Genomic DNA, 16,047 nt, shown 5'->3' with positions numbered 1-16,047 from the left:
TTATTTTATCCAACAATCTTTTGGTCATAATAAAATTCCATTTTATGGCACGTGTGGCTGTAAATACCTGCTTCAAATACAGGTACATGTATTTTTTTTTATTTTTTTTTTTTTGAGTATTAATTTGAAAGGTATACATGATGACCTGATGACAAGTAGATTATTTTTAATATTATTCAATAGATAAATTATTGTTTCAATGACAATGAGAAATAATAAAAAATAAAAAAAATAGTCAAGTCATATGTCACGTATTTAAAAAAAGGGGTGATGACTTCAAGTGATTCTCGTTTGCATAGCCATGTTTTTCAAGTGACACTTGAAGAGGATTACTTCGTGACCCATCCGTATATATATTTAATCCACTAGATATTTTTTTTTATTTATTATTTGTTGAAGTATATTTGATGATATTAAATAACCAACAAATATAGCTTAGGAATAGCAATTGTGCTATATTTATACAGTTTGAAAAAAAAAATGAGAATGTTAAATATTTGACATTTTAATTAGTCAATTAATTATTAGTCTTGATATTAAAATTGGATTTTAAATTTTTAAATTAACAACTAGTCTAAATGTGAAAATTAAATTTTGAAAATTTTTATTTTTAACATATGACATTATAATAAATGTCAAAGTGAAAAAAAATTCTGAATTTAGAATTTTTTATGTTTCTATTTATATATGATATTAATAAAACAACAAAAAAAAATTTAATTTAATTTTAATAAGTAGATAATAGTTTATTTTTAAATTTAAAATGTAAAAAAAATTTTTTTTCAAGTTAAAAAAAAAATTTTAAACAAGTTAAAAAAAAAAATTGTAGATTTGGATTTTTGGACTTTTAAATTATGTTGAATTTAAAGGCTTTTTTTTTATTCAACTGTGTAATGTAATTATTTGATATTTTTATTATTATATTTAAATTTACGTTGCTAGATAATTATGATTTCTAACACGCGAGATTTTTATCAAAATGTGTATTTTTATTCAAGCACTATGTATGAAGGTCAACAATGTATATTATAAAACAATTTTTTTTTCATTAACTGTAAAAAATAGTTGAAGACCTTCTGATAAAAATAAATAAAGCAACAATAATAATACTAGTTTTATAAATAATAATAACTGTAGTTAAAATAATAAATAAAAAAATGAAAAAAAAATTTTTTCTGCTTCAAATGTTTTCCCAGTTAAAATCCGAATAAAAAATAACAAAAAGGGTCAACTAAATATTCGATATACTTTTTCAACAATTAAAAATGTTTATAATTAATAATAGAAAAAATTTTAATTATAAAAAATTACAATTAATTCGAAAAAAGGAATAATAAAATGTAAAAAATTATAGTTCGGTAACAATGACATTTTTAATAATCGATTCAACAATGTTACAGTGTTCATTTAATATTTTTTTTTTTTTCCAATTACATTCGCAATAATTAAATTTCTTAAATATACATACATACATACATTTTTTTTTTTTTTTTTATATTTATTAATGAAGATGAAGATTGACGAAAAATTCGCACGTATTAATCTATCAGTGCTTTATGAATTTTTTAAAAAATTATTTAAACAATTAAAATAATTATTTATATTATTTAAATAATTTTCTAAATTTTCATCATGATTTTACTATTGTTTAGTGATTTTTTTTATTTGTTTATTTGTGTATGCACAATGTGCTTTTATTTTTTTAATTTTTTTTCAAACTTCAAAATGAAATTTTAGAAGATTCATTCACATACTTGACTAAATTATTGCATATACGATTAAACATATTAATTTTTGTTAATTTTTATTAATTATTTACCTTTCAATATATATATATATAATTTTTTTTTCATGTGATATGCTTGGGTTTATATACTTTCATCGACGACTTTCATTTTAGCGAAATACATTTATGAGCCTGATTACTTTATTTATTTATTTTTCATTGTTTAAATATTTAATATTTATTATTCTACATAATTATTATTTTATTATTTTTTTTATAACTATAAATTTATATATTTTTGTTTAATTATTTTATTTTTATTATGGAATCAAAGAGACAAGCTCGAATCGACCTTACTTTCATTTTTACTTTCTTTCATTCAATTTGTTTTTTTTTTTTTTTTTAATTGATATATAGATTTTGTTTATTTTTTTTCTTTTATATATTTTTTATTACCACGACATTCGCGTTATATTACAGTAGGCGAATTGCAAATATCGTGGAAGAGAATATTTTTTTTTTAAATATTTATTATTCATACTGAATTTATTTATTTACAATAAAATTTTTAAGAGATTCTACGAAGAGAGAAAATTAAATATTCAAATTATTATTTTTTATAATTTCATTTATTATTAATTGAATAATAATATTTATTTATAACATTATTATTTTTTTATAACGATATATAGCCACTGTATATTTATATATGATTTTTCATATCTGGAAATAAAATTTCAATTGAATTTCGTTTGCAGAAAACACACTTGAATTTCTCACTATGAATAATCTAATTTTTTTTTTCTTCAAAAATTCATTATTAATGACTAACGGGAGTTCAAACATCGAGATTATTAATTATTTCAATCAAACAAAGGTATATTTCCTCAGTATATGTTTTCATGTCTTTTTTTTTTTTATAATTTTTTAATATTTTTTCACATTTAGGCACTGCAATATCATCGAGCATCCAGTGCATTTACAATTTATTTTTCCATTTATTTATCTTCATAATATATATGCAGCTTTATTTGTTTATTTTTTTATTATTATTATTTTTATTTTTTTTCATTTATTTCTTTGCTACATAATGCATTCGAGTATTGACGAGTAGGTGAGGACTTTTCACACAATACTGTGCAATCCTCAATTTATTAAATTTTTCAAAAAAAAAAAAAAAACAAAATAAAATAATCTATGTGATTTGTGTTTTTAATATACTATATATATTTTAATATTATTATTTTTAATTTTTTTTTTGGAAGATAAATATATCTAAATAATATATTGAAAATTTTTTTTTCAATTTAAATTGTTTTAATTATGTTTAAAATGAAAATCTTTGACTTGCCTCAAAAAAAAAAAATAAAAAAAATCTCATAAAAATACAGATATGTTTTGTTGTTTCAGAGGTGTAATTTTTTAACGAAAACACTTGAAACTTAATTATAATATTCGCACGTACGCCCCCAACCTCATTCATCCAGAGTAATCTCTGGAATTAATAATTATTCAAGCACCTAAGAATATCCTCTTTCTCTTGATATATATTTTTTCTAAATCTAAGATACTTACTTGCTAGATATTTATTTATTAATTTTTTTGGATCCTTGAGTATAGATTTTGATGCTGATTGCAATCAATTATAATCAAATACTCAAGTTCCTGATATGTTATCCTGGTTCATCAATATAAATATATTGTATTTTAAAATCAACGTAAACGTTAACTTATTGATGGAGCAATGATATATTAAATTAAAACAAATTAACCTAAATATATGTATAAATTTTTTCTCTTGGATATTTTGGATGATTTTATTATTTTTTCTTGATGATAATTCATAAATATATATTTCCATTGATCCAACCAATTTTTTTCAATTTGATAACTGATGCGTCGTCAAATTTGAGGTTCAACTTTTTTTTATTTTTTCACTATACAGTTATAATCACCAATAAATATCACACATCACTGCATCACGAAAAACTCAAACAAAAAAAATCAAGATAATACCAATAAATTAAATAATTAAAAATTTATAAAATAATAAAAAATAATGCACTTTTTAAATTTGTTTTTTTCTTTAATTTATAATTTTTTTTTTTCATCATCTTCGAGGTAGACGCGATCAGCAAATAATTGGAAGCCTGCCCTTGAAGACTAGTCACATATTTTTTTTATTTTCATCATCATCATCATATGAATAAAGATATTTTATTTTTAATGAAAAAATAATTAATATGAAAATATTATTTAGTTGATTCCCTGTCTGAAGGGATTACTTGTTCCCGTCGGGCGATGTTGAGTTTCCGTCGGTCTTCTAAATGGATTTGGATTTGCTTCGTGACTTGGTTCATTATATCTAAGTGAACTTGGCTGTTGTTGTTGTTGTTGTTGTGATTGATTATTGTAATGATTATTTGGTGGATCATCCCATGTTGGATATTGTTGTTGTTGTTGCTGTTGTTGATATTCTTGATTATTTTGTTGTTGTGTATAACCAGAAGATTGATATGTTGATTGTATACTTTGATCAATATTTGTTTCCATTTTAGTTTGTGTTAAATGATTACCAACATCACTTGACATTGGACGTTGTTCTTGTAAAACATATGTTTGATATTCTTTATCTGGTGGATCTTGCATAAGTACATTAGCCTCATCTTGAAATGGTTTAAAATCATAAATATTACGTAAATAATATAAAACTGGTACATATAATAAATTTGTAATTGCAATGCCAATATTAAGAGCTGTAAAACCAATGGCTTCAACAACACCACCAGCAATTATTGGACCAATAGCATATGCAAGACTGTATGATATATCAGCAATAGCATATATACTACCATAAACTGATACATATCTAACATCAACAAGATAACCAAGTGTTGGTAATAATGCTGTATCAATAAGTGCAATACCAAAACAAATACCACATATTGGTATCATTAAAAATATATATGATGTTGAAAATGGTATGACAAAACAGCATAAACCTTCAAGTGCTAAACCACCAGCAGCCATTAACCATTGATGTTGTGGATATTGTTTAGCCATTTTAACTGTTATTATAACACCAAATACATGAGGAAAAAATGCTGGTAACCATATCATTCCCATTTTCCAATTATCTTTTGTAATATTATCTTCCATCCATAATGATATTGTTGGTTCTAAAAATGCAAGTGCAACATTTGACATCATTAATGCACCAGCACATACAGCAATATATGGATCCATAAATAATCTCCATATTGGTACTGTTTCAACTTGTTCACGATTTTTACTATCACGTATTTGATCTTTTAATGGTTTCATAACAAGTAGCAACATAAAACCATCAGCTAAACTAACAAATGCTAATATTAAAAATGGCATTGATTTACCAGCAAATTGATATAATGCACCACCAAATGGTGGTGCAACTAAACAACCAAAACTAATAAATGCCAATGCAATACCAAGTGCTTTTGATCTTTCAGCTTCTTCAGTAAAACGATCAGCAATCATAGCTAATCCAGATGTATCAGCAAATGCTGAACCAACACCTTGTAAACTTCGAGCAAAAAATAATACACTATAACTATTACCACATGCAAATACAATTGTTGATAAAAACATAATACATAAACCAATCATCATTGGTATATCATAACCAATTTTATCAATAAGTGCACCAGAAAATGGATTAACCATTAATTGTACAATTGCTTTTGATGCAAATAATAAACCAGTTGCTGAATCTTGTCCATGATGTGCTCGTGGTCCAGTATAATTTGCTGGATATATTTCTTGATCACCAAATGTACCAATTTCTTTTAAATAATCTGGTATTATTGGTACAATAACCATGTACAACATATTATCAAGCAACAATGCTATTGATACTATAACAAGTATCAATGCACGTTGTGATTTTGGCTCTTGTAATTTATCCCATACTATTTCTTTTACCTCACGTAGTTCCAAATCAACTACTGGTACTTTAATTGAACCAATAAAATTCATGATTGCAGATTTTTTTCTTTCAACTTTTTTATCACTTTAATATTTATTTATTTATTTATTTATTTCAATTAATCAACACATACGATTTGCGAGTAATGTGATGGTGTGGCGCTTGTGATCAAAGTGCGGGGCGCATCAGGCCAGGCCGGGGACAACCTACAACAAATAACCCGATCACCCTTAGTTTTATTATTATTTTTTAATAATTATTATTTTTTATTTTTCATTATTGAGCCTGTAACGTAACTCTGAGAGAGACTACTTGATGAGGGAGCCCTGGCCCGGCCTGCTTTGCACATCCGAAACGCGATTATTAATTTTTTTTTTTTTTTCATTTTTAATAATAAATTAATTTAAATAATAATAATAGTTATGATAGTTGGAAGAGAGAGAGAAAAAAAAATTCATTTTCTATAGTTTGTCAATATATATTATACGTGTAAATATTTGATATAATGATTTTTTGTATATTAATTTATTATTCCAACGCAGCGCCAGGTGAAGGCTCCCCTCGATCAGGCGCTCTCGATGTCAACCCAAAGGATCGATATCCACGTGTCAAGTTACAGGGACACTTTTTTTATTTTTATATTTATTTATGAGTTTTTTTTTTTTTTTACATTGTCTATACGTAAGTTTTTTTTTTTTAAATATCAATAATTTTTCAAATAAAATTTATTCATTTTTTCAGATATAATTAGATTATTTTTGATTAATTAATTAATTTAAAAAAATGAGGTCAAACAAAAATGTTTGATAAAGATTTTCATCTGACTATTGATTTTTAAAATTTTTAAAATTTTTAATTAAATTTTTAAATATAATAAACTTACCAGAATTGTTGGAAAATTTTTGTCTGAGTGAACTGGCGAGACGCTGGGGCCCAGCCAACGCCGGTAAACCAGAAAATAAACCCGTCAGGGTGGACGTAACACCGTTAGTGATATCGTCAATATCCCTCGAGTCACCCGACGACTCCTTGGCAATTTCTGTCCTTGGGCCCTCCACCTTTTCAGCCGAGTCCTCTACCGAGCCTGCAAATCAAATCGCGTTGTCGTATCGAGCGCTTTTAAGTTGCACCTGGCGACCCAGAAAACTATTCTTCATATAAAAAATTTTTTTTTTTTTTTTTAATTTAAAACAAAAATAAACTACCCTTATCACAATACAAAAATATATTTATTTTTTCTTTTTTAATATCACAATTTTACATAAAAAAAAATACATAAATACACTTTACATGAAATAAATTGATTTTTTTCTTTAAAAAAAAAAATATACAATATTAAAAATAATATATTATTAACAATTATTTAAATTTTAATAAACAATATAGCATTGATAATTTAAATTTATTAATAAAAATAGGAAAAAAACATTTTTTTTTTAAATTAATAAAAACACTTGTAACTTTTGTTTATATATTGAACAAAAAAAAAATTAAAATTATTTATAAATAATAGTAAAATAATATTGTTAAAATTGATATTTGAATATATACTTACGTAGACCGATGGGCTCCCGATGTCAGGGGTGTCCCGGCGTGTCACTACGTCGGTTAAGCTTTGCAACGTCTGCCAAGTAAGTACTCCCCGCCACCGTTTGTGACGATAAAATTCATACCCCACTGCAATAACCATCCCCTGTATCATCAACACACAACTACCCTTAGTAAAGACAAAAATTTTTCATCAAATACAAATGCGCAAGCGTTAATATTATATCTTGTTTATGATTGGTTGAAAAAACGCCTCTCAATTCATCCCTACATCCCACTACTTTTAATATATAAAATATCCACCCACATATCTCAATACAATCAAATACTACCCCTATGTTTAACGTTGTATTTGCGTCGTTGTGTGTTTTTTATTTTTAACTTTTATTTTCCTCTCCTACATTTCATCCCCTGGGACGCTATAAACGCACGGGCCAGGTATATAACAAAAAAACCACGGTCGATGCTGCACGGTATTTCTGGCACCAGGTCGATAGCTCACCTGTACCACCCTCCCCTCCCCTTTTATCTACCCCTCTTTATTTCTCACTCGACTAACATACATTTATATTTAATTTTTAAAAAACCATTTATTTCTATTATTATTTTTTATCAATCAAATTACATTTTAAAAATTACATAGAAATTTTTTTTTTTTTTACTTGGAATATTTATTTATTTATAAATATTTTTTACTAGATTAATGCATATATTTTTTAATAAACAAATATTGATTTTTATATAAATAAAAAAAATTAGAGCATTGAATGAGTAGTGGTGGTCCTTATTGAGCAAGACTGCGATCATTGATGTTTCCACAATTTTCATAACATCTTTTAGTGGAGAACGCAGTTGTTCGATCATTGAACTTTCCATGGTGTTGATTTATTTATTTATTATTTATTATTATTTTTTTGTATAAATTTATACACAAAGATATTTTTTTTATGCATATAATTTTATTGTGATTCGCTTTATAACTCTATACTATTCATAGACAAAGAAGTACGTTATTTTTATGATAAAAAAAAAACTATGCATTGTAATTATTTTATAGAAGAGTTATTTTTATGTGACATCGATTTAAGTTTTTTTTTTTTTACTATTTTACATCAAAGTGTATGTCAATAATTAAAATGGCTATGTAAAGACACTGATATATTTTCTAATAAAATAACTTGGGTGTATATTTATATTTTTTTTTTTGTTTTAAAGATTATTTTTATAAATTTGTTTTGATGAATTACAATTAATTTTGTAAAATAAAAAATTTGAATCGTTGTACATATTTATTTTTAGTAAAGACAATGATATTATTTTAAATTTTGTAAATTTGAAATACACGTGATGATATTTTCAATTGAAATTAAAAAAAAGTAATCTAAATATTATTTTATTTTTAAATAATAAATAATACACATGTTTTATTGCAATATTTGAATGGATTGTAAAACTTGTAAGTGCATCACGTTTACCTGATGTAAAAAAAGATGCAACAAAATCGTGACCTGCATTTCCCCCGTTGATATATTTTTACACATCATAATCATTTTTTTTTTTTCTATAAAATTTTAGATAATATCAAGTCATTAGTAACCATTCAAATTAAACAATTAAATTAAATTGTTTATTTTTTTTTTATTTATTAACAATATTTATAAAAATAAAAAATTAATTTTTTTCTTTTTTTTTAAATATCTTTTGTTATATTTATTAATAAATAGAAAAAAAAAAAGTCAACTATTTGTTAATGTCAAAAAGTGAATGTAAATCATCATTTGATTTTTATTTTTTATATTTTTTTTATTTATAGATATTTCAAAGTTATGCATGTCCAAAGATAAATTTTGTTTATATTTTATTTTTTTATTTTTCATATTAACAAACACCATTTGAAAATAATATAGCAGATAACTTGATGAACATAATATTTCTCATGCAGTATTAAAAATATAAAAAATATAAAATATATTACAAAATGATCTGCAATCTCCACACTGACAATCAATTATCATTTTTTTGTTTCATTCAATTTATATATTTATTTTTTATTACTTATTTTTAAGTGATAAATAAAATAATCATCATAAATGTACAAATAAATTATTTATAAAAACCACAGGTATTTTATTTTATTTAAAAAAAAAGCAAAAAAAATATTTATAAAATTTAAGGGGATTTTGTTATTTATCAATTGAAATTTTTGCAATACTATAAAAAAAAAAAATAAATACTTTATACAAACCAATGAAAGATGGAATTTTTTTTTTCTTTTAATTTTAAAAAGTTGTCACGTTTTTAGATCGCGGTGGTGATTCAGTGTACAATGTTATTTTTTATTTTTCTTTTCGACAAGGCGGCAAGTTGAATACCAAATTGGGTGATGCAAAATACCGTGTAATTCGTTTCCTTCCGATCGGTTTTCTTTCAATTCTTTGCGAAATTTCATTTACGATGACGGGATAAAAATCTGATAGTTGTTAAATTGTTTTTATTTTTTATCTCAAAGGCCTCAAAGCAACACACACAAAAAAAAATTAAAATACAATTTTATTTATATTTATTTATTTTTTTTTCATTATTATTATTATTTTTTTTATATTTTATTTTTATAATTTATTTAAACAATGTACAATCATAGTGCATATTTATTTTCTCAGAATGAATGACGCGAGCAAGATTGTGAGATAATTTCACAGCAATAAAATGTAGGACAAACGAGTTTGAAAATTAAATAAACACTATAATTAAAAATTAAAAATTTAATATAATTATTAATTTAAAAATCAAATAATAATTATATTTACATTGAATAATTTTATAATTACAAAATGAAATAAAATAAAATTGTTAAAAAAAAAAAACAGGTAAATGAATAAATTATTATATCAAGATGAAAAAAAAAATATATACAAACTTGATAATTATTATTTATTTTGATTTCTAATCATTATCATCTAAATAAAATATAAAAATTATTTTTTTTCAATCAAAAATCTGAGCAATACGTAATTTTAAAAATTCAAAAAAATTTAAAAAATTAATTTAATCACCGTGTACTCTCAATTGCATAGAAAAACTATTAAAAAAAAATAAAATTAAATGAATTATATTTTCACTATCTAAATGAAGCATATATGTAAATAAAAAATTTATATATTTTTATTAATTCATTGTTGTAATTAATATTTAAACAAGTAAAAAAAAAATTTCTAAAAAAAAAAAATATTATGTCTGTATAGGGCTCGAGGCAAAGTGTAAGTTTCGAACATTATTTTTTCAATAGAAAATAACCAAAAGAAAAAAAAAAAAAAAAACAAAAAGTCCCTTTGTTTGATGAGCAAACAATGTAATTGCCTAGAATATTATATCAAGTACACCAATGTGTACACTAACGATCTTGTATTGAATAATATATAAACAATTTTTGTTTTTTTTTTTCTTTATTTATTCAATCTAATTGTTGTTATTATTATTTTCACAATACATTAGTAGTCAGTAATATTGATTGAATATTAAACAGTTAAACAAAATTTCGTAAAAGACATTTTTTTATTGTTTATCATTGTTTTGTTGTATAAAAAAATGTAGAAGCAAAAAAAAAGTAAATAACATTTCATTTTATATCAATTTAATTGATAAACATTGTACCTGACGTATGTTGTCAAATAAATAAATTTATTGCTTGTAATCGTCAATAATTTAAAGAAAAAAAAAACTTTTTGTTTAAAGATAAAATGTAATTGTTCACGTGTCATACAAATTTTTTGAATATTTTAATGTTAAAGTACATTGAACTTTATTTAAGATAAAGAAACCAAAAATTCCATAATCAACTGTCATAAACACAGACACGTGCCAATGAAATAATGACATTTTCATTTTCATTTTAAATATTTTTTTTAAACATATAAGTATATACAAACTTCAATATATGTTTATTTAAATTTATACTTGTAACATTATAATCCACAAATATTTATATATTTTTTTTCGAAATATCTTTCTTTTTATCTAATAAATAAATATATTATGTAATTTTTTTTTTCTCTTTATTTGTTTATTTTCAAAATTATATTTCATGAATATATTTTAGTTATTATTTTATGTATTTGTGGTAAACTCGATCTTGGATTTTATTATTACATAATTTTCACTGTCCTCAAAACCTTTCTCCTATCTTCATCGATACCTGATTAATGTTTGCAAGTTCGTTACCTGTCACTATATCATCAGTAATCCAATCACGATTACCTTCATTTTTAACTTTATTTATTTATAAAAAATATAAGGAAAAAAAAGAAATTTCTATTTTCAAAATATATACACAAGTTAATTTATAAAAAATTAAAATATAAACTCAAGTAATATTTAAAATCTCTTGTCATATTTGTAAAATTATTTGCATTTTTATTTTTTATATTAATTTAATTTCGATATTTAATATTAACTCATTGAATTATTTCAATCAAATAAACACTAATAAATTTTTATATATGCAATAAAAAATAATTTAAAAATACAAAATTTAATATTTTTCCAATTTTTTTTTGCATATAAATTATTACTTTATTAAATTCTATTTTTTTCTAATTAAACGATTGATAAAACAATGCTCTATATCTATATTGCTCCAACAAATTTTTCAATTAAAAAAAATAAAAAATAAATAATTTTTATTTTAAAGTTTAAGGCCAAAGGGCATTTAAATCGATAACAATAATATGACGTAGGCCATGGTCATCTATACTTGCACATATATCATGACTCTATATTTTTATTTTATTTTATTTTCATTAATTATTATTGTTTTTATTATTAGTGTCATGTAAAATTGATTTTTTAATAAAAATCTTCACACTTTCTTTATATATCTAACACAAAATATATATTTGTTCATATGACCTTTTTTTTTTCTTATGTCACCTGCAGGTTACATGCGATTGAATTTCTGATTTCGGCGATTGTATTTTAAAAACATTTTTTTTTTAATTTTTTAAATCAAAAAAATTATCTGTCGTGGCATTTTCAGTTAGATTTATAGTAGAAAGGAAATACAGAAATATAAAGAAGTAAAAAATAAAAAATAAAAAAAATATATATTTCAAGAGAAAGAGTTGAAAAGTCGTGGCAGACGTTGCCAGGCAAACATCTTGTGAATATAAATGATGTTAAAATCGATAATTTTGAAAATAAAAAAATCAACACAACTAAAAAATCTTAACTAGATGTTTTTTATTTTTCTAAATTTATTATTATTATTATTTTCATTAAAATGACCGATTTACCTTGTTCCTCAATGCATATCAAAATTGAAGTTATATATGTTTATTGATATGGTCTACAATATAATATCTTGGTGGATAAATTTACCCCACTTTGTACCATTATTGATCCAACCAGCCACGCCTTCCACCCACGTTAAAAGCCACTCCCCATTTTGTAATTTACCCCTTAGTTTCCCTCTACTATTATTACTACAAATAGTCCAAAAAAAAATCTTCTTATTTTCTCACCTCTTCAACATTTAAAAAAATATTATTTTATTCTATACTATTATGTATACCTATGTATAATAAAACCCTGAAATAAAAAATACAATAAGAAATTCAATAGTATAGACTTTGTCTTTTAATAATTCACATTGTTTTTATAAAAATATTTTATTTATTCATTTTTTCATGTGTAAAATTATAAAAATTTTATTCTCATTGTATTTGGCTAATTAATTAGTGTGAAAATTAAATTTCTTTGAATGAAAAAGATAAAAAAAAAAAAGCGAAAAAATTTTCTCATGTTTGAGAAAAAAAATATAAATTTCTATATTTATTTTTTATAAATGTTATTATTTATTAAAAATTGAAAAAAATTTATTCAACATTACACTAGTTATTCTATTTATAAATTTAATAATGAAAATTATTTTTTAAACATTATTTTGTTCGTGTAAATTACAATTTTACGACAAATTTTTTATTTAATAAATCAAAGAAAAAATTATATTATAAATTTTGTTTTTTCAAATTAAATACTTCATATGGAAAATTTTAATTTAAACACGATCAAAATTATTTGTCATTGGTTGAAATAATTGGATGATAATTTAAAAATGTTAATACATTGTTAGATAACAATTAAAAAAAAAAAAAAAAATTTAAAAAAAGGGTGAAAGTAATGTGAAGGTATATTTTCTTTATTATTCCATAAATTAAGTATCGCCTTGAGCCACCAGATATATATGCAATATATGGAACATTTGTGAGATGATATAAAAAAATTTTAAAAATATATTTGAGACCTTTCAAATGTTACCTCTGTGCATGTCTTTTTTTTTTTCTTAATTTTAAATATTGGACCTTTCAATTTTATTTATTTCGTCAGTTTGAATATCGATATTATTTATGTGCATCATCAAATGAAATTGATATAATTTTTCAACGAATAAATAAGAAGAAATATTGATAAATTAATTAACGTAAATATTATCCAATGAGTTTTTAAAAAAATATAAAGCCGTATTGATAAATAATTTTTTTTTTAAATTATGTTTGTTTAGTTTTTTACCTTGAGGATAAATTATGTGTATGTGCAGTAATTTTCTAATGTTAAAAATTAGCTATATATTTTATGAGAAAGTGAGAAGAATATAATTAACCACTTTGTGGTTTTTGTGATTATTCAAGTAACTTGCACGATGGTAAATGAAAGGATAAAAATATTTTTATTTTAAAATATGAATGAATGAATGAATGCGTGTAGGATATTTGTTGGTCAAGATATATTCAGATAAAATATTTTAAATATATATTTGTTTTACCTTTATTATTATGATAATCATTTTAGATTTATTTTTATATTTTTTTTTCTCATGCGAATTATTTTGTGTGACGACACGTACGAGCATTGAATTCACGCAATTTTATTATTTCAGTAAATTTAATTACTTGTATTTATATATAAACAAATGTAATGATTATAAAATTGAAAAACAAAATTAACATATTTAATTTAGTATTTAAGATAAGACAATTGAATTAAATATTGAATATAATTATAGAATTTTTTTTTTTTTTATATTGTGTAAATTATCACGTTGTCATGATTAAATGTTTAAAATTTAAAATTATAAATGCGTAATAAAGGGTTAATAAACTTGTGGATATTTTTAAATTTTTAATAATTTTAAGTTTTAGGGGATGATTTATTGATGGACAATATAGAATGATTCATCGAAAAATATTTTGATAATTTTTTTCAATTATTAATCTATTTATTTACTCAATAATTGTTATTAATTATTTTTTTATTTATTTGTTTACTTGTTTATTCATTTATTTACTTAATTTATTTTATATTCATTCAATTATTTATCAACTTATTTAATGATTTATCCATTCATTTATGAATTTTTTTCTTTATAAAATTGAGACACTATTAATATAATTACTTTAATCATTTACATTAAATTAAAAAATATCTAGATAATTTTTAAAAATACTTTTTAATTTTAAAAATATATATATCATATATTTAAAATTTGTTTTTATATTTTTCTTTGTTTTATCACACGAGATTATCATGATATAAAAAATACCCAAGTAGATTAAGGTGTATACGTTGGCCAATTAAGGTATATCACATGAAGTAACTATATAAAATAATAATAATAATAATAAAAGACAAACACAAGGATATATTTATTCAAAAAAAATTATTTTTATAATGTGAAAGAGGAAATTCCTTGAGCAATATTTAAAAAAAAAAAAAAGGAGCAGATCCAAGACAAAAGAAAAAAATAAGCACGCTTTTTTTTTTTTTCTTCAAGATTCATGTTTTAAAAAAGATTTCGTTAATTGAATCTCCCCTCAAGAATATATATATATATTGTTTTTTTTATTTATTTTTTATTGTATATACCTGTGTGGCCCATTATCTTGCTGAGAATATATAAAAAAAATTATTATGCAATTCAGTGAATCCGCATGTTTTTAAAATATAAAAAATAAAAAATTCATCTCTTTATTTAATATTTATATACAAACAATATATTATTATTTTTTATTTTTATTATAAATCAGTGAATGCAACCGAAAAGTAAATAGCCACAAGGGCATTTAAAAAAAAAAATGATGAATTTTATTTAATTTCGTGTGTTCTTAATTAATAAGCAATTTTTAAAAAATTAAAATTACCAATGAATTTAATAATTTAGTGTCATAAATAACACATTCAATAATCAAGAAGGTTATACGCTAAAAAATTACACAATATATATTTTTTTAACTTATTACCAATAATAAAAAAAAATATATGATTTTTTTTAATTTACATCTTTCAACATTTTAATCATTAAACAAGTGAAAAAAAGAAAAAACAAATTGAGAAGATTGAAAAATCATAAATAAAAATATAAATTAATGTAATTGTTTTTATCCATAATTTTATTCAACATTGAATCACACAATACAAATTATCATTAATTCACAATCGTTCATAAAAATGCACACTCCTCGCCATTGAAATATTTATATTTTTCTATAAAAGTTTTTTAAAAAATCAAATTACTTTGAGTGGTATTTGAATGACATATATCACCTTCACCCATTTATCAAATTCTAATACATTTTACTATTATTATTTATATATATAAATATATTTTTATTTTTCAAGTGTTATTTAAAATAATATAAAATTTAATAGCCATATTTAAAATATATTTACATGTAAATTAAAATGTAATTTATATTTGAACATAAACATTATTATTCAACACTTGACAAATATAAGATAACTAACTTTTTTTAATTAA

At 22.1% G+C, this 16,047-nt stretch overlaps 1 protein-coding gene across 5 annotated transcripts in view; it reads right to left on the bottom strand.

Moving 5' to 3' along the window:
- LOC122859102 (vesicular acetylcholine transporter) overlaps positions 1–7,383 on the bottom strand; it is a 48,543-nt gene extending 41,160 nt beyond the window's left edge. For 2 of the 5 annotated variants that reach the window (XM_044162472.1, XM_044162475.1), the window contains exons 1-2: positions 7,246–7,383; positions 6,574–6,774 (exon numbers count right to left, since the gene is read on the bottom strand). Coding sequence is in view for 1 of the 5 variants with exons in the window: in XM_044162476.1 (XP_044018411.1) it covers positions 3,983–5,740 (1,758 nt within the window). In the remaining 4 variants the exon portion in view is untranslated. Of the gene's footprint in view, positions 1–1,836; positions 5,897–6,573; positions 6,837–7,245 lie in introns of those variants that run through there. The other 3 variants (XM_044162476.1, XM_044162474.1, XM_044162473.1) reach the window with 3 other exon arrangements.
- Between the last annotated feature and the right edge of the window lie 8,664 nt (positions 7,384–16,047).

This window comes from Aphidius gifuensis, linkage group LG6 (assembly GCF_014905175.1).
Source record: "Aphidius gifuensis isolate YNYX2018 linkage group LG6, ASM1490517v1, whole genome shotgun sequence".
NCBI lineage: Eukaryota > Metazoa > Arthropoda > Insecta > Hymenoptera > Braconidae > Aphidius > Aphidius gifuensis.
Note: the sequence above shows the minus strand (reverse complement) of the source record. Positions and strands in the feature narration are given on the sequence as shown.